The sequence below is a fragment of the Salmo salar genome, chromosome 05 (genome assembly GCF_965601325.2).
Source record: "Salmo salar chromosome 05, fSalSal1, whole genome shotgun sequence".
Classification (NCBI taxonomy): domain Eukaryota; kingdom Metazoa; phylum Chordata; class Actinopteri; order Salmoniformes; family Salmonidae; genus Salmo; species Salmo salar.
In genome coordinates, this window is record NC_138295.1 from 46,621,862 (window position 1) to 46,647,418 (window position 25,557).

At 43.3% G+C, this 25,557-nt stretch overlaps 1 protein-coding gene across 1 annotated transcript; it reads left to right on the forward strand.

Annotated features, from left to right (window-relative positions):
- Positions 1-642: 642 nt before the first annotated feature.
- On the forward strand, positions 643-24,714 carry s22a4 (Solute carrier family 22 member 4). Its single transcript, NM_001140110.1, has 10 exons — positions 643-1,089; positions 1,178-1,281; positions 1,625-1,779; positions 1,934-2,105; positions 2,237-2,378; positions 4,984-5,081; positions 5,173-5,387; positions 23,588-23,770; positions 24,086-24,221; positions 24,359-24,714. The coding sequence occupies exons 1-10, from the start codon at positions 730-732 to the stop codon at positions 24,444-24,446; spliced, it is 1,653 nt and encodes a 550-aa protein (NP_001133582.1). The 5' UTR covers positions 643-729; the 3' UTR covers positions 24,447-24,714.
- Positions 24,715-25,557: the final 843 nt, after the last annotated feature.

Below are 25,557 nucleotides of genomic sequence, written 5' to 3' on the forward strand. Positions count from 1 at the left end.
GGAATGTCTGTGTGAGAGGTTGGGGGAGGTTTTTACTGTTGGGATGTCTATAATGGGATACAGGTATTTGAGTAAGAAGGCCAAATGTGTTTTGTTGAATTTTCTGTTTGCTCAGGCAAAGTTAGCTATTTGGCTAACAAGGAGGAACAGGGTCAAAGGTGGGGGAAAGCAGACCCTTTACAATTGTTTAATGGGATGGTCTCTGCGCGCCTTAGGGTTGAGTTTGAGTTCTATAAAATGATAAAAAGTGTGGAGATGTTTGAGGAGATATGGTGTGTTGGGGGGCTGTCTGTATAGCTGGGGAAGATGTTTTGGATATACGGTTGTAGGAGTGGGTATTGTTTTGGGTATTGTGATGTTGGTTTGTTTCATGTGGTAGATGAAAGGTGAGTATGGATAGAGGATATAGTAGAGGATATATTTTGGGGTTTTATTTTTAAGGGGGGTGAGTTTTAAATGAAATGAGTGTTTCAGTAAAGAAAGTCTCTCTCTCTCTCTCTTTCAGCAATAATCCACTGTGAATTTTGGTTGTAGACCTCTTCATGCTAGGTTGGGCATTGTGTATTCATTAATTTTCCTTTACCTTTCTAAGATGACACACACTGCAGGTCATGTTTCACTGATCTCATGGATATCTGCGGCTTCTCAGCAAGTCATCATTACGACACATAGACTCATCTCTAGGTCATTCATAGATAGTTAGTTCAGCATTCCATAATTTAATTGAAAATGAAGGACTATGAAGAAATTACTTCCTTTTTGGGAGAATGGGGACCTTTCCAAAAGGTTATTTTTCTTCTGCTCAGTTTAAGCAGTATTCCTAATGGCTATGTTGGGATGGCCATGATTTTCCTGGCAGATATCCCTCCACACCGGTGCAGGGTCCCCCAGCTGAACTTCAGTGGTTTTGGACTGGATTTGAATTACTCCATACCGTTACAGGAGGTAAAGGGAGAGATCATTTTAAGTCGTTGTACTCGGTTTAAAGAACAAGTGGACTCTGCTACCGGCTTTGGGAATGAGACAGAGGGATGCCTGGATGGATGGGAATTCAGCAAAGAGCAATACAGGTCCACCATAGTGACAGAGGTAAAACATCCATAGTATTTTCTTTTTCATTTTTCCCTGATCTGTGGAATTGTCTTCATAATCATTCTAACATTATGTCTACCCACAGTGGGATCTGGTGTGTGGCAATGCATGGAAAGCCCCTTTCACCGTCACAATATTCTTTTTTGGAGTGCTGTCCGGGTCATTTTTGTCTGGGATCATCTCTGATAGGTATGTGTTCCAGTCTGAACACTATCATCTCATTAGATCCCTCCACACATGATGTGACTTGACTTGACTTGAGAACCAGTTAGATATGTTTAGAAATATATTCAAAAAGTTTGTCAAGACCTCTTCATGCTAGTTTGGGCATGGTCTATTTATTAATTTTCCTTTACCTTTGTAAGACTCCATAAGTAAAATGTTTGTGAAAATACTGCGTGATTGATTTATTTTTTATTGCAGCCTCCATCTCTAGAACTTTACATCAAGGCATCTAGTGCATCACTAGTTTCTCAATATTCTATCATGATAATAACACAGCAAGCAAGTGCAACATGTATTTGTTCCTCAGGTATGGAAGGAGGTTCATTTTCTTTGCTACTTTGGCACTCCAGACTGTCTTCAGTATACTCCAGGCTGCCGCCAACAGCTGGGAGTTGTTCTGTGCCCTATACTTTATCGTTGGGATGGGACAAATTGCCAATTACTGTGCTGCTTTCATACTTGGTGAGTCAGGTCATACACAACTTCAACAACAATGAAAACAGAATGCAATAACTTGTTTTCTTCATCATAGGGAATGATATCAGGCAAAATCCTAAGTGTTTGAGAATGTTGTGAGGTATTGAGCATTTCCTATAGTTATGTCCTTAACCTTTAGGTTCTGAGCTTCTCATCAGAAATGTACGCATCAACTTTGCCTCACTGGGGGTCTCTATATGCTATGCAATTGGATACACCGCTCTGCCAATGTTTGCCTGGTTCATCCGTAGCTGGAGGATTCTGCTGATAGCCCTGTCTGTACCTGGATTTCTTTATATCCCTCTTTGGTGGTGAGTATGAGTTAGGTACAGTAATCTCATTGTTCTTTTTGTGTTTCGACAGTGTGACAACAGTGCTATTACAACAGATGTCCTTATCACACACAGTGTTTGGGTACTTTACTCCTTGTCTCCTCTGTTAGGTATATACCTGAGTCTCCAAGGTGGCTGTTGTCTCAGGGCAGGGTAAAGGAGGCAGAGGACATCATACGAGCTGCAGCAAGAAAGAATGGCATCACTCCTCCAGACGTCATATTCAAACCGGAAGACTGTAAACAACTCATGGTACAGAGTTGGGACTTAGCTACAGTCTGTTTTGAAATGTATGGATGTAGGAATTGGGTGTCAAATCAAAGAGATTGACAGCCAAAGTCTTTTGAAGATATAATACGATGTGCGCACAAAAGAGAAGCAAGTTCTGAGGGACCTAAAGTCTTCTTTCAGCTTATATCTAGACAGGGGTGGAAAAAGAACCCATACTTAAGTAAAGAAACATAAAAAGAAAATGAATCATGTAAAAATTTGTCACCCAGTAAAAAACTACTTGAGTGTAAAAGTATCTGGTTTTAAATATACTTAAGTATCAAAAGTAAATGTAATTGCTAAAATATACTCAAGTGCCAAAAGTAAAAGTATACAGTGCCTTCAGAAAGTATTGAGACCCGTTGACATTTCCAACATTTCACAGCCTTATTCTAAAATTGATTTAAATAGTTTTTTCCCTCATCAATCCACACACAATATCCCATAATGACAAAAAACATAAATTACATAAAAACACGTTTTTAGAAATGTTTGCTAATTTCTTAAAATTAAAACTGATATCACAACAACATAAGTATTCAGACCCTTTACTCAGTACTTTGTTGAAGCACCTTTGGCAGCGAATACAGCATTGAGTCTTCTTGGGTATGATGTACAAGCTTGTCACACCTGTATTAGGGCAGTTTCTCCCATTCTTCTCTGCAGATCCTCTCAAGCTCTGTCAGGTTAGATGGGGAGCGTTGCTGCACAGCTATTTTCAGGTCTCTCCAGAGATGTTTGATCGGGTTCAAGTCCGGGCTCTGGCTGGGCCACTCAAGAACATTCAGAGACTTGTCTCGAAGCCACTCCTGCATTGTTTTGGCTGTGTGCTTAGGGTCATTGTCCAATCTGAGGTCCTGAGCTCTCTGGAGCAGGTTTTCATCAAGGATCTCTCTGTACTTTGCTCCGTTCATCTTTGCCATGATCCTGACTAGTCTCCCAGGACCTGTCTCTGAAAAACATCCCCACAGCACAATGCGGCCACCACCATGCCTCACCGTAGAGATGATGCCAGGTTTCCTCCAGACGTGACGCTTGGCGTTCAGGCCAAAGAGTTCAATCTTGGTTTCATCAGACCAGAGAATCTTGTTTCTCATGGTCTTAGAGTTTTAAGGTATCTTTTGGCAAACTGCAAGCGGGCTGTTATGTGCCTTTTACTGAGGAGTGGCTTCCGTCTGGCCACTCTACCATAAAGGCCTGATTGGTGGAGTGCTGCAGAGATGGTTGTCCTACTAGAAGTTTCTCCCATCTCCACAGAGGAACTCTGGAGCTCTGTCAGACTGACCATTGGGTTCTTGGTCACCTACCTGACCAAGGATCTTCTCCCCCGATTGCTCAGTTTGGCCGGGCGGCCAGCTCTAGAGGAGTCTTGGTGGTTCCAAACTTATTCCATTTAAGAATGATGGAGGCCACTGTTCATGGGGACCTTCAATGCTGCAGACATTTTTTGGTACCCTTCCACAGATCTGTCTCGGAGCTCTATGGACAATTAATTCGACCTCATGGCTTGGTTTATGCTCTGACACGCAATGTCAACTGTGGGACCTTTTATAGACAGGTGTGTGTCTTTCCAAATCATGTCCAATCAATTGAATTTACCACAGGTGGACTCCAATCAAGTTGTAGAGACATCTCAAGGATGCTCATTTTCGAGTCTTATTGCAGAAGGTCTGAAATCTTATGTAAATAACGTATTTATGTTTTGTATTTTATACATTTGGAAACATTTCGAAAATCTTTAGCTTTTTCGTTATGGGATATTGTGTGTCGACTGCTGAGGATTCTTTTTACCAAAATGTGGAAAAAGTCAAGGGGTCTGAATACTTTCTGAAGGCATTGTAAATCATTTCAAATTCCTAATTTTAAGCAAACCAGACAGCACGATGTTCTTGTTTTTATTTTAATTTGAAATGATTTGGGGCACACTCCAACACTCAGATATAATTTACAAACTAAGTGTTTGTGTTTTGTGAGTCCACCAGATCAGAGACAGTGTGGATTACCAGAGATATTCTCTTGATAAGTGCGTGAATTTGATAATTTTCCTGTCCTGCGAAGCATTCAAAATGTAACAGGTACTTTTGGTTGTCAGAAAAAATGTATGGAGTAAAAAGTACATTATTTTCTTTAGGAATGTAGTGGAGTAGAAGTGAAAGTTGTAAAAAACTGAAATAGTAATGTTCACATACCGAAACAAACGACTTAAGTAGTACTTTAAAAATTATTTTTACTTAAGCACTTTACACCACTGTATCCAGAACAGAAACCTTGTGAAATACATTACTACAGCAGGTAATTACTAGAGCACCATAAATGTTGGCAAACATGCTATCTGAAAGTACAGAACAAACAAAGACCTTGGCTGATCTCCCTAGACCAATCTAAAGACATGTACTGTCATTAATTCAATACACTGTTAAGTCAAGGTGTCTTGCTTAGTGACTTATATTTGTCTATGCTTTTGTCTTTATTCAGCTGTGTGTGTTATTATAATGTGTGTGTTAATCAATTGCAATTAGGTAATTACATCCAAGATGGGGCTGAAAAATCAATTTCTAACAGCGTCATATTTTGGGTGTGTTTGTAGGAAAATGAAAACAAGGAAAGTCAGCGACTGTACACATGGCTGGATCTCATCAAAACAACTAACATAAGGAACATCACTCTCATCAGCATTATCATTTGGTAAAAACATACTAATTCCACTGACATGTTAACCATTTACCTCTAATTGAAAGATTTTACATTTCTTAAAGTTATCTAATCTTCTACCCAGGATTGTCATATCCATGACTTACTATGGGATGTCCCTAAACACCCCCAACATGGATGGAGACCCTTATTTCAACTGTTTGGTGGCTGCATCCTCTGAATTTCTGGGTTATGGAAGTATCTGGTTATTTATACGCTACACTCCACGGAGATTCACTCTTCCCTTCACCATGATCCTCTCTGGGACCCTGCTTCTGATCATCAAGTTTATCCCTCAAGGTATGAACCCTCCAACCACACGGCAATTTCCAATTACTCAATTTGATATAACTTTGCAAGATTGTAGACCACATCAACAGTAACTGGCATACCATCATTGGCACAGATTAATTCGATAACATCATAATGTTGACAAAAGGTTTTCCTAGTAATTATTTACATACTTTAGAAATATCAATTATCTTTAAAGTTTCTAAGTTCATTTGCCACGTGCACAGGATACAACAGATTTACCGTTAGTACTCTTTCCAAACAATGAGGCGATAATAATAAAGATAATATTAGAAACTAGAAGAAGAAGAACATTTATGTAAGAAAAAAGTAACAACTACGATGAGAATGAAAGAACACAAGAAGGCAAGTATATACAGGTCAGTGCCAGTACCTTATTCAATGTGCAGGGTTACTGGAGTGGTGAGGTGGGTTAATACATACATACTGGTAGAAGGATACACATGTAAAGAGGGCGGAAAAGTGACTGGTAGCAGGAATATATACAGTTGAAGCCGGAACTTAGGTTGGAGTCATTAAGACTCGTGTTTCAACCAATCCAAAAAAAAAATGTTAACAAACTATAGTTATGGCAAGTCGGTTAGGACATCTACTTTGTGCATGACACAAGTGACTTTTCCAATAATTGTTGACAGATTATTTCACTTATAATTCACTGTATTAAATTCCAGTGAGTCAGAAGTTTACATACACTAAGTTGACTGTGCCTTTAACCTCTATGGGACCGGCGGGACGAATTCGTCCCACCTACGTAACAGCCAGTTGAATCCTGTGGCGCGATTTTCAAAACCTTTGAAATGCTATTACTTCAATTTCTCAAACATATGACTATTTACAGCTATTTAAAGACAAGACTCTCGTTACTCTAACCACACTGTCCGATTTCAAAAAGGCTTTACAACGAAAGCAAAACATTAGATTATGTCAGCAGAGTACACAGCCAGAAATAATCAGACACCCATTTTTCAAGCTAGCATATAATGTCACAAAAACCCAGAAGACAGCTAAATGCAGCACTAACCTTTGATGATCTTCATCAGATGACACACCTAGGACATTATGTTATACAAAACATGCATTTTTTGTTCAATCAAGTTCATACATTACTCCTCTATGCACTCGATATGTCCGATTTTAAAATAGCTTTTCGGATGAAGCACATTTTGCAATATTCTGAGTAGATAGCCCGGTATCACAGGGCTAGCTATTTAGACACCCGGCAAGTTTAGCCTTCACCATTTACTATAACAAAAATGGTCTTACCTTTCCTGTTCTTCGTCAGAATGCACTCCCAGGACTGCTACTTCAATAACAAATGTTGGTTTGGTCCAAAATAATCCATCGTTATATCCGAATAGCGGCGTTTTGTTCGTGCGTCCCAGACACTATCCAAAATGGTAAATAACGGTCGCGCGCATGGCGCATTTCGTGACAAAAAAATTCTAAATATTCCTTTACCGTACTTCGAAGCATGTCAACCGCTGTTTAAAATCAATTGTTATGCCATTATTCTCGTAAAAAAGCGATAATATTCCGACCGGGAATCTGCAATTCGCTAAACAGCCGAAGGAAAATACTGCACGGGGTCGAATCGGGCACGCGCCTAATTCCATTGTCCTCTGATGGGTCACTTGGAAAAGGCGATAATGTGTTTCAGCCTGAGGCTGCCTCGTCATCGTTCAGGTTTTTCCCGGGCTCTGAGAGCCTATTGGAGCCCTAGGAAATGTCACGTTACAGCTAAGATCCTGACTCTTCAATACACAGAAGCAAGAACAACAACACCTTGTCAGACAGGTCACTTCCTGCATGAAACCTTCTCAGGTTTTTGCCTGCCATAGGAGTTCTGTTATACTCACAGACACCATTCAAACAGTTTTAGAAACTTTAGGGTGTTTTCTATCCAAAGCCAATAATTATATGCATATTCTAGTTACTGGGCAGGAGTCGTAACCAGATTAAATCGGGTACGTTTTTTATCCGGATGTGAAAATACTGCCCCCTAGCCCAAAGAAGTTAAACAGCTTGGAAAATTCCAGAAAATGATGTCATGGCTTTAGAAGCTTCTGATAGGCTAATTGACATAATTTTATTCAATTGGAGGTGTACCAGTGGATGTATTTCAAGGCCTACCTTCAAACTCAGTGCCTTTTTGCTTGACATCATGGGAAAATCAAAAGAAATCAGCCAAGTTCTCAGAAAAAAAATGTAGCCTCCACAAGTCTGGATCATCCTTAGGAGCATTTTTCAAATGCCTGAAGGTACCACGTTCATCTGTACAAACAATAGTACGCAAGTATAAACACCATGGGACCACACATCCATCATAACGCTCAGGAAGGAGATGCGTTCTGTCTCCTAGAGATGAACGTACTTTGGTGCGAAAAGTGCAATTCAATCCCAGAACAACAGCAAAGGACCTTGTGAAGATGCTGGAGGAAACAGGTACAAAAGTATCTATATCCACAGTAAAACGAGTCCTATATCGACATAACCTGAAAGGCCGCTCAGCAAGGAAGAAGCCACTGCTCCAAAACCACCATAAAAAAGACTGACTATGGTTTGTAACTACACATGGGGACAAAGATAATACTTTTTGGAGAAAGGTCCTCTGGTCTGATGAAACAAAAATAGAACCGTTTGGCCATAATGACCATCATTGTGTTTGGAGGAAAAAGGGGGAGGCTTGCAAGCCGAAGAACACCATCCCAACCGTGAAGCACGGGGGTGGCAGCATCATGTTGTGGGTGTGCTTTGCTGGAGGAGGGACTAGTGCACTTCACAAAATAGATGGCATCATGAGGTAGGAAAATTATGTGAATATATTGAAGCAACATCTCAAGACATCAGTCAGGAAATTAAAGCTTGGTCGCAAATAGGTCTTCCAAATGGACAATGACCCCAAGCATACTTCCAAAGTTGTGGCAAAATGGCTTAAGGACAACAAAGTCAAGGTATTGGAGCGGCCATCACAAAGCCCTGACCTCAATCCTATATAAAATGTCTTGGCAGAACTGAAAAAGTGTGTGCGAGCAAGGAGGCCAACAAACCTGACTCAGTTACACCAGCTCTGTCAGGAGGAATGGGCCAAAATTCACCCAACTTATTGTGAGAAGCTTGTGGAAGGCTACCAGAAATGTTTGACCCAAGTTAAACAATTTAAAGGCAATGCTACCAAATACTAATTGAGTGTACGTAAACTTCGGACCCACTGGGAATGTGATGAAAGAAATAAAAGCTGAAATAAATCATTTTCTCTACTATTATTCTGACATATCACATTCTTGCAATAAAGTGGTGATCCTTTTTACTTGGATTATATGTCAGGAATTGTGAAAGACTGAGTTCAAATGTACACTGCTCAAAAAAATAAAGGGAACACTTAAACAACACAATGTAACTCCAAGTCAATCACACTTCTGTGAAATCTGTCCACTGTCCACTTAGGAAGCAACACTGATTGACAAATTTCACATGCTGTTGTGCAAATGGAATAGACAACAGGTGGAAATTATAGGCAATTAGCAAAACCACAGACCACTTCTCAGTTCCTATGCTTCCTGGCTGATGTTTTGGTCACTTTTGAATGCTGGCGGTGCTTTCACTCTAGTGGTAGCATGAGACGGAGTCTACAACCCACACAAGTGGCTCAGGTAGTGCAGCTCATCCAGGATGGCACATCAATGCGAGCTGTGGCAAGAAGGTTTGCTGTGTCTGTCAGCGTAGTGTCCAGAGCATGGAGGCGCTACCAGGAGACAGGCCAGTACATCAGGAGACGTGGAGGAGGCCGTAGGAGGGCAACAATCCAGCAGCAGGACCGCTACCTCTGCCTTTGTGCAAGGAGGAGCACTGCCAGAGCCCTGCAAAAAGACCTCCAGCAGGCCACAAATGTGCATGTGTCTGCTCAAACGGTCAGCAACAGACTCGATGAGGGTGGTATGAGGGCCCAACGTCCACAGGTGGGGGTTGTGCTTACAGCCCAACACCGTGCAGGACGTTTGGCATTTGCCAGAGAACACCAAGATTGGCAAATTCGCCACTGGCGCCCTGTGCTCTTCACAGATGAAAGCAGGTTCACACTGAGCACATGTGACAGACGTGACAGTCTGGAGACACCGTGGAGAACATTCTGCTGCCTGCAACATCCTCCAGCATGACCGGTTTGGCGGTGGGTCAGTCATGGTGTGGGGTGGCATTTCTTTGGGGGGCCGCACAGCCCTCCATGTGCTCGCCAGAGGTAGCCTGACTGCCATTAGGTACCGAGATGAGATCCTCAGACCCCTTGTGAGACCATATGCTGGTGCGGTTGGCCCTGGGTTCCTCCTAATGCAAGACAATGCTAGACCTCATGTGGCTGGAGTGTGTCAGCAGTTCCTGCAAGAGGAAGGCATTGATGCTATGGACTGGCCCGCCTGTTCCCCAGACCTGAATCCAATTGAGCACATCTGGGACATCATGTCTCGCTCCATCCACCAACGTCACGTTGCACCACAGACTGTCCAGGAGTTGGCGGATGCTTTAGTCCAGGTCTGGGAGGAGATCCCTCAGGAGACCATCCGCCACCTCATCAGGAGCATGCCCAGGCGTTGTAGGGAGGTCATACAGGCACGTGGAGGCCACACACACTACTGAGCCTCATTTTGACTTGTTTTAAGGACATTACATCAAAGTTGAATCAGCCTGTAGTGTGGTTTTCCACTTTAATTTTCAGTGTGACTCCAAATCCAGACCTCCATGGGTTGATAAATTGGATTTCCATTGATTATTTTTGTGTGATTTTGTTGTCAGCACATTCAACTATGTAAAGAAAAAAGTATTTAATAAGATTATTTATTTCATTCAGATCTAGGATGTGTTGTTTAAGTGTTCCCTTTATTTTTTTGAGCAGTATATTTGGCTAAGGTGCATGTAAACTTCCAGCTTCAGCAGTAAATACGTATTGTAATATACTGATGGTAATATATACATGTAAACAGGAGTAATATTCACCAGTATCAGGATAAATACTAACAGTAATGGCAATCAATAATCAATGGACATCATCGTAATGCAGTAATACATCAAATCAATAATAATTTTAGCAGCGTGTCTGTTGTGTCTGTGAATGGGTAGAGACCTGTGGATGGACATACAGTCAGTGTGGATAGTCTGTAGGAGAGGGAGAGCAATAGTTTTAAGACATTTAACAGTCTTATGGCCAAGGGATTGAAGCTGTTTAGGACGGGACGGAAGCACTGAGAAGAGTCCATGTCTCAGGTGACTGGAGTCTATGGCAATTTTTCGTGCCTTTCTCAGACACCCCCTGGGATGTAGTACATCCTGGATGGCTGGGAGCTCGCCACGAGTGATGCGCTGGGCCAGACCAGACCAGAAGGTGATTCAACCAGTCAGGATTGTCTCAATGGTGAAGCTGTAAAAGTTTCTGAGGATCTGCGGGTTCATGCCAAATTGTTTCAGCCTCCTGAGGGAGAAGAGGCATTGCCATACATTCTTCACGACTGTTCTCGTGTGAGAGGACCATGGTAAGTCCTGTTATGTGGACACCGAGGAACTTGAAGCTCATATGGAATCATGTAGTAACCAAAAAAGTGTTATATATTTTAGATTCTACAAAGTAGACACCCTTTGCCTTGATGACAGCTTTGCACACTCTTTCCATTCTCTTAACCACCTTCACCCTGAATGCTTTTCCAACAGTCTTGAAGGAGTTCCCACATATGCTGAGCACTTGATGGCTGCTTTTCCTTCACTCTGTGGTCCAACTTATCCCAAACCATTTCAATTGGGTTGAGGTCAGGTGATTGTGGAAGCCATGACATCTGATGCAGCACTCCATTACTCTCCTTCTTGGTCAAATAGCCCTTACACAGCCTAGAAGTGTGTTGCATCATTGTTCTGTTGAAAAACATGATAGTGGGACTAAGCACAAACCAGATGCGATGGCGTATCACTGCAGAATGCTGTGGTAGCCATGCTGGTAAAATGTGCCTTGAATTCTAAATAAATCACTGACAGTGTCACCAGCAAAGCACCCCCACACCATCACACCTCCTTTTCCATGCTTCACAGTGGGAACCACACATGCGGAGATCATCCGTTAACCTACTCTGCGTCTCACAAAGATACGGCAGTTGGAACCAAAAATCGAATTTGTACTCATCAGACCAGAGGACAGATTTCCACCAGTCTAATGTCCATTGCTTGTGTTTCTTGTCACAAGCAAGTCTCTTCTTCATATTGGCGTCCTTTAGTAGTGGTTCGTTTGCAGCAATTTGACCATGAAGGGCTGACTCACGCAGTCTCCTCTGAACAGTTGATGTTGAGATGTCTCTGTTACTTCACTGGTAACTCTAATGAACTTATCCCTTGCAGTAGAGGTAACTCTGTGTCTTTCTTTCCTGTGGCGGTCCTCATGAGAGACAGTTTCATCATAGCGCTTAATGGTTTTTGAAGAAACTTTCAAAGTTATTGAAATGTTCCGGACTCACTGACCTTCATGTAGTAATGATGGACTGTCATTTCTCTTTGCTAATTTGAGCTGTTCTTGCCATAATGTACTTTTTAACCTGTTAGGGCTAGGGGGCAGCATTGACACGGCTGGATAAAAAACATACCCGATTTAATCTGGTTACCACTCCTACTCAGTAACTAGAATATGCATATACTTATTACATATGGATAGAAAACACCCTAAATTTTCTAAAACTGTTTGAATGGTGTCTGTGAGTATAACAGAACTCAAATGGCAGGTCAAAACCTGAGAGATTCCTTTACAGGAAGTGGCCTGTCTGACCATTTCTGGAACTTCTTTGCCATCTCTATCATTTACTAAGGATCTCTGCTCTAACGTGACACTTCCCACGTCGTCCATAGGCTCTCATAGCCCGGGAAAAAAGAGAATGTCGTCATTCCAGCCCCAGGCTGAAACACATTATCGCCTTTCTCAAGTGGCCCATCAAGAGACACTAGCTTATGCGCGTGACCCCGACCGCCCCCGCCTTTGGGATTTTTTCCTCTGTTTGCCGAAAAGGAGATTCCCTGTCGGAATTTTACCGCTTTTCTACGAGAAAAATGACGTAAAAATTGATTTTAAACAGCGGTTGACATGCTTCGACGTACGGCAATTGAATACTTTGAATTTTATTGTCAGGAATTGCGCCAAGCGCGCGACACTTCTTTACTATTTCGGATAGTGTCTGGAACGCACGAACAAAACGCCGCTATTCGGATATAACGATGGATTATTTTGGACCAAACCAACATTTGTTATTGAAGTAGACGTCCTGGGTGTGCATTCTGACGAAGACAACAAAAGGTAATGACATTTTTATAATAGTAAATATGATTATGGTGAGTGCTAAACTTGCCGGGTGTCTAAATAGCGAGCCCGTGATGCCTGGGCTATATACTTAGAATATTGCAAAATGTGCTTTCACCAAAAAGCTATTTTAAAATCGGACATATCGAGTGCATAGAGGAGGTCTGTATCTATAATTCTTAAAATAATTGTTATGCTTTTTGTGAACGTTTATCGTGAGTAATTTAGTAAAATGTTAGCGAATTCCCCGTAAGTTTGCGGGGGGTATGCTAGTTCTGAACGTCACATGCTAATGTAAAAAGCTGGTTTTTGATATAAATATGAACTTGATTGAACAAAACATGCATGTATTGTATAACATAATGTCCTAGGGTTGTCATCTGATGAAGATCATCAAAGGTGAGTGCTGCATTTAGCTGTCTTCTGGGTTTTGGTGACATTATATGCTGGCTTGAAAAATGGGTGTCTGATTATTTCTGGCTTGGTACTCTGCTGACATAATCTAATGTTTTGCTTTCGTTGTAAAGCCTTTTTGAAATCGGACAGTGTGGTTAGATTAACGAGAGTCTTATCTTTAAATGGCTGTAAAATAGTCATATGTTTGAGAAATTGAAGTAATAGGATTTTGAAGATTTTGAAAATCGCGCCACAGGCTGGCAGTGGATGTTACGTAGGTGGGACGAATTCGCCCCGCCGGTCCCATAGAGGTTAACAAGGCACACCTATTTATTTACATGCATTCCAGGTGACTCCCTCGTGATGGTAGTTGAGTGTCCAAACTTTTGACTGGTACTGTAAGTATTCCTCTTGTCCAGGTGGGAGAGGGCAGTGTGGAGTGCAACTGAGATTGCATTGTCTAGCGGTATGCAAATTGGAGTGGGTCTAGGGTGTCTGGGATGATGGAGGTGATGTGTGTCGTGACCAGCCTTTCAAAGTACGTCATGAATACAGATGTTAGTGCTACAGGGTAGTCAATCTGTCAGGTAGCCTTGGAGTTCTTGGGAACAGGAACGATGTTGGTCAATTTGAGACGTTGGGATTGCAGACCGTTGACCAGATTAAAAACCTGACTCACGTCGGCCTTGGAAAACGAGATCACCCTGTCCCCTGTGACAGTGCAGGCCCTCATGCATGGCTCTGCATTGTTTTTGTCAAAGCATGCATAAAATGCATTGAGTTCATCTGGTTGAGAGGCGCTGTTGATCATGGCTAGGCATACCTTTGTAATCCGTAATGGACTGCAGCCCCTGCCACATTCGTTGAGAGTTGGAGCCGGTGTTATAGGATTACACCTTGTTCCTATATTGTCCTTTTGCCTGTTTGTTGGCTCTGCAGACGTCATAGCGGGACTTCTTGTACGCGTTTGTATCCTCAGCCATAGCCTCGGGTTTGGCTTCAATAGCCCTGTGTGAGGTAGGTCCTTTAATTTAGCATGTACCTCAGTTGTAATGCAGGGTTTTTTTATTTGGGGAAGCTGCAAACCCCGAAACATATTCCAGTCAGAGTTAGCAAAGCAGTCCTGCAACATAGCCTCTAATTCGGAGGACCATTTCTATACGGAGCGTGTCACAGGTACTTCCTATTTGAGCTTCTGTATAGGGACATCTGATTTGCCAAAGGGGGGGACAATGTAGGGTCTTATAAAGTGCCTTCAGAAACTATTCATACCCCTTGACTTATTCCAAATTTTGTTGTGTTACAGCCTGAATTCAAAATGTATTAAATGTATGAATCCCCCCGTCTACACACAACACCCTATAATGACAAAGGGAAAACCTGTTTTACAATGTTTTGTAAATGTACTGAAAATGAAATACAGATATATATCTAATTTCCGTAACTATTCACACCCCTGAGTAAATACTTTTTGGAATCAACTTTGGCAGCAATTACAGCTGTGAGTCTTTCTAGGTAAGTCTCTAAGAACGTTCCACACCTGGATTGTGCAACATTTGCCCATTATTATTTTCAAAATTCTTCCAGCTCTTTCAAATTGTTTGTTGATCATTGCTAGACAACCATTTTCAGGTCTTGCCATAGATCTTCAAGTAGATTTAAGTCAAAACTGTAACTTGGCCACACAGGAACATTCACTGTCTTCTTAGTAAGCAACTCCAGTATAAGTTTGGCCAAGTTTTGCCCCAGTGTCTGGAGGAAAGCAGACTGAACCAGGTTTTCCTCTGAACCAGGATTTTGCCTGTGCTTAGCTCCGTAAAAAAAAAAAACTGAAAAACTCACCAGTCCTTAACAATTACAAGCATACCCATGACATGTTGGAGAGTGGTACTCATTCATGTGTTCTATTGGATTTTTCCAAAACATAACATTTTGTGTTCAGGACAAAAAGTTAATTGTTTTGCCACATTTTTTGTAGGATTAGTTTAGTGCCTTGTTGCAAACTTGACTTGGAATATTTGACATGGAATATTTGTATTCTGTACAGGCTTCCTTCCTTTCACTCTGTCAATTAAGTTAGTATTGTGGAGTACCTACAATGTTGTTGATCCACCCTGAATGTTTTCCTATCACAGGCATTCAACTTTGTAACTGTTTTAAAGTCCCCATTGGCCTCATTGTGAAATCCCTGAGTGGTTTCCTTCCTCTCCGGCAACTGAGTTAGGAAGGATGCCTGTGTCTTTGTAGTGACTGGATGTATTGCTACACCATCCAATGTGAAATGTATAACTTCACCATGCTCAAAGGGATATTCAATGTAAATGTTTTTGTTTGTTTTACCCATCTATCAATAGGTACCCTTATTTGCGAACCAATGGAAAACCTCCCTGGTCTTTGTGGTTGAATCTGTGCATTAAATTCACTGCTCGACTGAGGGACATTACAGATAATTGTATGTGTGGGGCACAAAGATGGGGAAGTCATTTAAAAATCATTTTAAACAGTATTATTGCAAACAGTGTCCGTGCAACTTATTATGTGACTTGTTAAGCAAATGTTTACTCCTGAACTTATTAAGGTTTGCCATAACAAAGGGTAGAATACTTATCCTGTTGGGTCTAGGGGGCAGCATTTGCACGTCTGGATAAAAAAAATGTACCCGATTTAATCTGGTTACTAATCCTACCCAGTAACTAGAATATGCATATACTTATTATATATGGATAGAAAACACTCTAAAGTTTCCAAAACTGTTTGAATGGTGTCTGTGAGTATAACAGAACTCATTTGGCAGGCAAAACCCTGAGACATTTTCTGACAGGAAGTGGATACCTGATGTGTTGTATTGACTTTAAACCTATCCCATTGAAAAACACAGGGGTTTAGGAATATTTTGGCACTTCCTATTGCTTCCACTAGATGTCACCAGCCTTTACAAAGTGTTTTGAGTCTTCTGGAGGGAGATCTGACCGAACAAGAGCCATGGAACGGTGATGTCCCATTAGACACCTGGCGCGCTACTTCATGTTGGGTACCCTCGTTCCAATACGTTATAAAAGAGTATGCATTCGTCCACCTTGAATATTATTCATGTTCTGGTTAAAAAAGGCCCTAATGATTTATGCTATACAACGTTTGACATGTTTGAACGAACGGAAATATATTTTTTCCCCTCGTTCATGACGAGAAGTCCGGCTGGCTTACATCATGTGCTAACGAGACGGAGATTTTTGGACATAAATGATGAGCTTTTTTGAACAAAACTACATTCGTTATGGACCTGTGATACCTGGAAGTGACATCTGATGAAGAGAATCAAAGGTAATGGATTATTTACATAGTATTTTCGATTTTAGATCTCCCCAACATGACGTCTAGTCTGTATCGCAACGCGTATTTTTCTGGGCGCAGTGCTCAGATTATTGCAAAGTGTGATTTCCCAGTAAGGTTATTTTTAAATCTGGCAAGTTGATTGCGTTCAAGAGATGTAAATCTATAATTCTTTAAATGACAATATAATATTTTACCAATGTTTTCTAATTTTAATTATTTAATTTCTGACGCTGACTTGACTGCCGGTTATTGGAGGGAAACGATTTCCTCAACATCAATGCCATAGTAAAACGCTGTTTTTGTATATAAATATGAACTTGATAGAACTAAAAATGCATGCATTGTCTAACATAATGTCCTAGGAGTGTCATCTGATGGAGATTGTAAAAGGTTAGTGCATCATTTTAGCTGGTTTTATGGTTTTGGTGACCCTGTCTTTGACTTGACAAAACATTACACACAACTCTTGTAAATGTACTGTCCTAACATACTCTAAATTTATGCTTTCGCCGTAAAACCTTTTTGAAATCGTAAAACGTGGTTAGATTAAGGAGATGTTTATCTTTCAAATGGTGTAACATAGTTGTATTTTTGAAAAATTTGAATTTTGACATTTATTTGGATTCAAATTTGCCGCTCTTGAAATGCACCTGCTGTTGATGGAGTGCACCACGGGTGGCACGCTAGCGTCCCACCTAGCCCCAAGAGGTTATTGACATAAGACATTTCAGATTTTAGTTTTTTATTAATTTGTAAAAAATAAAACTATTCTACTTTGACATTATGGGGTATTTTGTGTAGGCCAGTGACATTTTGTGTAGGCCAAATATTTTGACCTTTGTTAAATTCAAGCTGTAACACAACACAATTTGGAAAAGGTCAAGGGGTGTGAATAATTTCTGAAGGCGCTGTATGCTTGCTTGTGGGTTGAGTAACAGTGTTCTAGGACTTTATCGTCCCTAGTTCTGAAGGAGACGTGTTGATAAAAGTTGGGCATCACATGTCTTAGTGACGCAGAACTACAATCGCCGGAATTCCAATTCCAATCCCAAGCCATTATACTGCACATTAGATAGATAGATAGATACTATAGATAGATACTATAGATAGAATCAAAACAACATAACAGCAATCCATTGGTCATTTACTTGTCCAATTAAACTGGAAAGGTTTATCAAACTGGCTAAAGATTGTTTGTAGTTTGTTGTTATTCTGCTAGAATGGAAATTAAACTCTCAAAGGCACCTGCCCTTTTGGTAAGTCTGGAGATGGTAGATGTCACAGGATTTTTTCCGTCAGTGGAATGGCCATCTTGAGCTGAGCATACTGAGATGTCAGATAGGATTTTAGAGATTTTAATGTAAAAAAATATATATTGTCACGCTTGTCGTTGGAAATGGAGGACCAAAACGCAGCAGATATGTGTATGCTCATCTTGCTTTTTAATAAATACAAAATGAACACCAAAATAACAAAGAACGAACGATCGACAAAAAACAGTCTGGTAAGGCACAAGGCTAAACACAGAATAATCACCCACAAATAACAAACACAAACACACCCTCATATATGGGACTCTCAATCAAAGGCAGATAGACAACACCTGCCTTCAACTGAGAGTCCCAACCCCAATTAACCAAACATAGAAACAGACATACTAGACAAAATCATAGAATACCTGAAAACCAAACAGTGCCCAAAAACCCCGGAATACTTAAACCAAATGCCCCTTCAACAAAACACACCACCCGGAACCACATAAAACGAATACCCTCTGCCACGTCCTGACCAAACTACAATACCAATTAACCTTATACTGGTCAGGACATGACAGTACCCCCCCCCCTTAAAGGTGCTAACCCCGGAAGCACCTTAACAAAAATAACCCCAAGCAACACCAAAAAGAAAAATTCCCCCGTACTAAAGGGAGGGAAGGGAGGGTGGCTGCCGTCAACGACGGCACTGTGCTACACCCCCCCTCCCCAACCCACCTATCTCTGGAGGTGGCTCCGGCTGAGGCCGTTCCAGGCTGTCGGGGCAGTCCGGCAACTCGGGACAGTCGGGGCAGTCCGGCAACTCGGGACAGTCGGGGCAGTCCGGCAACTCGGGACAGTCGGGGCAGTCCGGCAACTCGGGACAGTCGGGGCAGTCCGGCAACTCGGGACAGTCGGGGCAGTCCGGCAACTCGGGGCAGTCCGGCAACTCGGGACAGTCGGGGCAGTCCGGCAACTCGGGACAGTTCGGGGCAGTCCGGCAACTCGGGACAGTTCGGGGCAGTCCGGCAACTCGGGACAGTTCGGGGCAGTCCGGCAACTCGGGACAGTTCGGGGCAGTCCGGCAACTCGGGACAGTTCGGGGCAGTCCGGCCACTCGGGGCAGTTCGGGGCAGTCCGGCCACTCGGAGAAGTTCGGGGCAGTCCGGCCACTCGGGGCAGTTCGGGGCAGTCCGGCCACTCGGGGCAGTTCGGGGCAGTCCGGCCACTCGGGGCAGTTCGGGGCAGTCCGGCCACTCGGGGCAGTTCGGGGCAGTCCGGCCACTCGGGGCAGTTCGGGGCAGTCCGGCCACTCGGGGCAGTTCGGGGCAGTCCGGCCACTCGGGGCAGTTCGGGGCAGTCCGGCCACTCGGGGCAGTTCGGGGCAGTCCGGCCACTCGGGGCAGTTCGGGGCAGTCCGGCCACTCGGGGCAGTTCGGGGCAGTCCGGCCACTCGGGGCAGTTCGGGGCAGTCCGGCCACTCGGGGCAGTTCGGGGCAGTCCGGCCACTCCGGCAGTTCGGGGCAGTCCGGCCGCTCCGGCAGTTCGGGGCAGTCCGGCCGCTCCGGCAGTTCGGGGCAGTCCGGCCGCTCCGGCAGTTCGGCGCAGTCCGGCCGCTCCGGCAGTTAGGCGCAGTCCGGCCGCTCCGGCGACTGTTGACTGGCGGGCAGCTCCGGCGACTGTTGACTGGCGGGCAGCTCCGGCGACTGTTGACTGGCGGGCAGCTCCGGCGACTGTTGACTGGCGGGCAGCACTGATGACGACTGTTGACTGGCGGGCAGCACTGATGACGACTGTTGACTGGCGGGCAGCTCTGATGATGACTGTTGACTGGCGGGCAACTCTGATGACGACTGTTGACTGGCGGGCAGCTCTGATGACGACTGTTGACTGGCGGGCAGCTCTGATGACGACTGTTGACTGGCGGGCAGCTCTGATGACGACTGTTGACTGGCGGGCAGCTCTGATGACGACTGTTGACTGGCGGGCAGCTCTGATGACGACTGTTGACTGGCGGGCAGCTCTGATGACGACTGTTGACTGGCGGGCAGCTCCGGTGACTGTTGACTGGCGTGGCTGGGTTTACGCACTTGAAGGCTAGTGCGGGGAGCGGGAACAGGACGAGTCGGACTGGGTTGACGCACTTCCGGGTCCGCACGAGAGACAGGAGCTGGAAACCCAGGGCTATGGAGGCGCACAGTCCGTCTTGATCTTACCTCCTGCACAACCCGTCTTGGCTGGATGGAACTAGTAGCCCTGTACGAGCGGGGTGCTGGTACAGGGCAGACTGGGCTGTGCAGGGGCCTGATGGTAGCTGTGCGTAGAGCGGGAGTTGGGTAGCCTGGTCCTCGGAGGCGCACCGGCGACCAGATGCGCTGCGCAGGCATCCTCCTACCAGGTTGGATGCCCGCTCTAGCACGGCACCTGCGAGGGGCTGGAACAACGCGCACCGGACTGTGCGTGCGTATGGGTGTGAGAGTGCGCTCCTCAGCGAAACATGGCGCTCTCCACCCCATACGCTCCTCCATATAACCACGGGTAGCTGGCTTCCGGCTCTTCCTATGCCTAGCCAAACTACCCGTGTGCCCCCCCAAAAAAATTATTGGGGGTGCCTCTCGTGCTTCACCCTCAGCGCGTACATTGCCTCATACCTCCGCCTCTCTGCCTTGGCTGCCTCAATTTCCCACTGCGGGCGGCGATAATCCCCAGCCTGGTGCCAAGGTCCGGCCCCGTCCAGTACTTCCTCCCAGGTCCACTTCTCCCGCCAGTCCAACTCGAAGTCCCTCTGCTCCTCCTTCTGCTGCTTGGTCCATAGTTGGTGGGTGATTCTGTCACGCTTGTCGTTGGAAATGGAGAACCAAAACGCAGCAGGTATGTGTATGCTCATCTTGCTTTTTAATAAATACAAAATGAACACCAAAATAACAAAGAACGAACGATCGACAAAAAAAACAGTCTGGTAAGGCACAAGGCTAAACACAGAATAATCACCCACAAATAACAAACACACCCTCATATATGGGACTCTCAATCAAAGGCAGATAGACAACACCTGCCTTCAACTGAGAGACCCAACCCCAATTAACCAAACATAGAAACAGACATACTAGACAAAATCATAGAATACCTGAAAACCAAACAGTGCCCAAAAACCCCGGAATACTTAAACCAAATGCCCCTTCAACAAAACACACCACCCCGAACCACATAAAACGAATACCCTCTGCCACGTCCTGACCAAACTACAATACCAATTAACCTTATACTGGTCAGGACGTGACATATATACAGTAAGGGAAAAAAGTATTTGGTCCCCTGCTGATTTTGTACGTTTGCCCACTGACAAAGAAATGATCAGTCTATAATTTTAATGGTAGGTTTGTTTGAACAGTGAGAGACAGAATAACAACAACAAAAAATCCAGAGAAACGCAATTTAACATTTTTTATAAAAATATTTGTATTTTAATCAGGGAAATAAGTATTTGACCCCTCTGCAAAACGTGACTTAGTAATTGCTGGCAAAACCCTTGTTGGCAATCACAGAGGTCAGACGTTTCTTGTAGTTGGCCACCAGGTTTGCACACACCTCAGGAGGGATTTTGTCCCACTCCTCTTGGCAGATCTGCTCCAAGTCATTAAGGTTTCGAGGCTGACGTTTGGCAACTCGAACCTTCAGCTCCCTCCACAGATTTTCTATGGGATTAACCTGTTGGGGATAGGGGGCAGTATTTACACGGCCGGATAAAAAACGTACCCGATTTAATCTGGTTACTACTCCTGCATATAATTATTGGCTTTGGATAGAAAACACCCTAAAGTTTCTAAAACTGTTTGAATGGTGTCTGTGAGTATAACAGAACTCATATGGCAGGCAAAAACCTGAGAAGATTCTGAACAGGAAGTGGCTTGTCTGACAAGTTGTTGTTCATCTTGGCTCTATTTATTGAAGACTGAGGATCTTTGCTGTAACGTGACACTTCCTACGGCTCCCATAGGCTCTCAGAACCCGGGAAAAAGCTGAATGATATCGAGGCAGCCCCAGGCTGAAAAACATTAGCGCGTTTGGATAGTGGCCTGTCAGAGGACCATTAGACTGGGGCTCGTGCACGAGGGCACGAGATGTTTTTATTTTCCCTCTCTTTGAACGAAAACCACCACTCCCGGTCGGAATATTATCGCTTTTTTTACGAGAAAAATGGCATAAAAATTGATTTTAAACAGCGGTTGACATGCTTCGAAGTACAGTAATGGAATATTTAGAAATTTTGTCACGAAATGCGCCGTGCTCGTCACCCTTCTTTACCATTCGGATAGTGTCTTGAACGCACGAACAAAACGCCGCTATTTGGATATAACAAATAGACTGCACTCCCAGGACTTCTACTTCAACAACAAATGTTGGTTTGGTTCCAAATAATCCATAGTTATAACCAAATAGTGGTGTTTTGTTTGTGCGTTCAAGACACTAACCGAAGGGTAACGAAGGGTGACGCGCCGGCGCCTATCGTGACAAAATAATTCAAAACATTCCATTACCGTACTTCGAAGTATGTCAAACGCTGTTTAAAATCAATTTTTATGCGATTTTTCTCGTAAAATAGCGATAATATTCCGACCGGGAGACGTCGTTTTCGTTCAAAGACTGAGAATGTAAAATGGACTCTTCACGTGCACGCGTGCGCCCGTCTCATTGTTCTCAGATCGACCACTATCTAAATGCGCTACTGTTTTTCAGCCAGGGACTGCAGTGTCATCATTCAATGTTCTGGCGCCTTCTGAGAGCCTATGGGAGCCTTAGAAAGTGTCACGTTACAGTAGAGATCCTCTGTTTTCAATAAAGAGGCTAAAGAAGGCCAAGAAATGGTCAGAGAGGGCGCTTCCTGTTTGGAATCTTCTCAGGTTTTGGCCTGCCATATGAGTTCTGTTATACTCACAGACACCATTCAAACAGTTTTAGAAACTTTAGGGTGTTTTCTATCCAAATCAAAGAATGCATATTCTAGTTTCTGGGCAGGAGTAATAAACAGATTAAATCGGGTACGTTTTTTTTCCGGCCGTGAAAATACTGCCCCTATCCATAACAGGTTAATGTGCTTCTTCTTGAGCAACTCCTTTGTTGACTTGGCTGTGTGTTTTGGGTCATTGTCAAGCTGGAATACCCATCCACAACCCATTTTCAATGCCCTGGCTGAGGGAAGGAGGTTCTCACCCAAGATTTGATGGTACATGGCCCCGTCCATCGTCCCTTTGATACAGTGAAGTTGTCCTGTCACCTTAGCAGAAAAACACCCCCAAAGCATAATGTTTTCACCTCCATGTTTGACTGTGGGGATGGTGTTCTTGGGGTCATAGGCAGCATTCCTCCTCCTCCAAACATGGCGAGTTGAGTTGATGCCAAAGAGCTCCATTTTGGTCTCACCTGACCACAACAGATGGGTGGGCAAACGTACAACAGGTGGGCAAACGTACAAAATCAGCAGGGGATCAAATACTTTTTTCCCTCACTGTATACTTCCTGGGTTTAGCCAGTTTCACAAACCTTTTAAGTTTATTTGGACGAGTAAATTAGTTAGTATGTCTGCTAAGGGAAAACTTTATATATCCCAAGACGGCCAAAAAGGTGTCCCATCAAAAAATAAATTGAGATCTCAAAGACAAAGAAGGCCTCGGCAGGCCAGTTGAATGCACGCATCACACTATAATTTCTGGACCGTTTAACTAGCAGAAGAGTAAGAAGAACATTGTGGGGCTCTGTCCTTGTGCTAGGACCACAAAATTCTGCTTGCAGCTTTCATTTTGACACGAGTTCAAGTGTCTCTGAATCATCATTCTTGTCATCGGCCTACACTATTTTTCATTTCGTGGGATCTTTTTTTTTGTCCTTGTCAGACATGCACGTCCTCTCTCTCACTCTGGTGATGATTGGAAAAACAGGTGTCACTGGAGCGTTTGGATTCCTCTATCTGTACGGCACAGAACTCTTCCCCACAGTGGTGCGCAATATGGCCTTGGGTGCCACCTCCATGGCTTCCAGAGTAGGTAGCACTGTGTCTCCCTACATCGCCTACATGGGTGAGTCTCCAGTCCGTATGTCTGTTTGGTTTTATTATCCTTGTGGGGATCAGAAGTCCTCACAAGGATAGTAAAACAAGGAAACATTTTGGAAAAAGGCTATTTTAGGTTTAGGGGTTTAGGGTTAAAACAATTATGGTTAGGGGTCAGGTTTAGGTTTAGGGAAAATAGGATTTTGAATGGAATTCAATTTTACATCCCCACAGGGATAGTAATACCAAACGTGTGTATGTGTTGATTTGTCTAAAGATATGTAAGAAAATTCTTTGTGATTTGTGGGTCCAAATAAACTGTCACACTATCTTCTGATTGAAGGCACGTATAACAAAATACTACCCTACATTCTAATGGGAGGCACCACAGTCATCGCAGGTGTGTTGAGCTTGTTGCTACCAGAAACAAAAGGAGAACAACTACCAGAATTCATCAACCAGGTTAAACCCCTCAGATGGTAAGTTTCTGGCTGACTAGACTTGCGTTGCCAGTCACACTTTGGCAGACAGGTCTGTCGAGATGAACTACTGTAAGACATTTTACAGTTTTTCTATTATCCCACCTTCTTTAAACAAAGTCCTCTCTGCTCCCTAGCATGGGCATGCACCAGGCTTCTCGGGATGGCCAGAGGCAGAAAGGAAACGCACAGGTGGGGAATGAAGTCAACAACATTCAAGAGTGATTCTGCACGAGCAACTCACTACAAAGCAAGTTGCAAAGGCAAGCTGTATTGTAGATGTTTCCATAATTTTGTGTGTTTTGCTTCGTTGTCTTTGTAAATGTACTAAGTTGACAATGTTTAAAATATTATTGTAATGATTTATTTGTGCACTGAAGTGCTTCGGAACTAAACAGATAACATGAGGAATTTCAGTCTGTATAGTCAATGATTAAAACCGCATTTTCTGCGACTGAAAAGAGATGGCTTAATAAACTCAAACAATAGAAAATGTGTTTTGTTTATTTTTGGTCATATTTAAGGAATGTGGAATGAAAGCTTTTTCCTTTACATCATTGACAACCCTACTCTAGTTTAAATCTTCTTATGGCTTGGGGGCAGTATTTCGACGTCTGGATGAGAAGCGTGCCTAAAGTAAACTGCCTGTTGCTCAGGCCCAGAAGCAAGGATATGCACATAATTGGTAGATTTGGATAGAAAACACTCTGAAGTTTCCAAAAGTGTTACAATAATGTCTGTGAGTATAACTGAACTAATATGGCAGGACGGAAACCTGAGGACAATCTATCCAAGAAGTGGGATTTTTTTTATGTGGGTATTTTCAATTGAATGCCTATAGAGTATCCAATGGGTTAGGACCCAGATTGTAGTTCCTATGGCTTCCACTAGATGTCACCAGTCTTTAGACATTGTTTCAGGCTTGTTTTCTGAAAAATGAAGAAGAATTTTCTGTCAGTGGACTGAGGAAGAATGCAGAGCTGGTTTGCGGGCGTGACCGAGTGTGTGCCCTTCGTTGTTTTTCCTTTCTATTGAATACGCTATTGTCCGGTTGAAATATTAACAATTATTTAGACAATTGACAACCTGAGGATTAATTATAAACATCGTTTAACATGTTTCGACGAACTTTACCGGTACTACTAGGATGTATTCGTCTGCATATTTTGACCGCCTTTGAGCCAGTGGATTACAGAACAAAATGCGCCAACAAAACTGAGTTTTTGGGATATAAAGAGTGACTTTATCGAGCAAAACAAACATTTGTGTAGTTGGAACTCTTGTGACTGCAACCATATGAAGATCTTCAAAGGTAAGTGATACATTTTATCGCTAT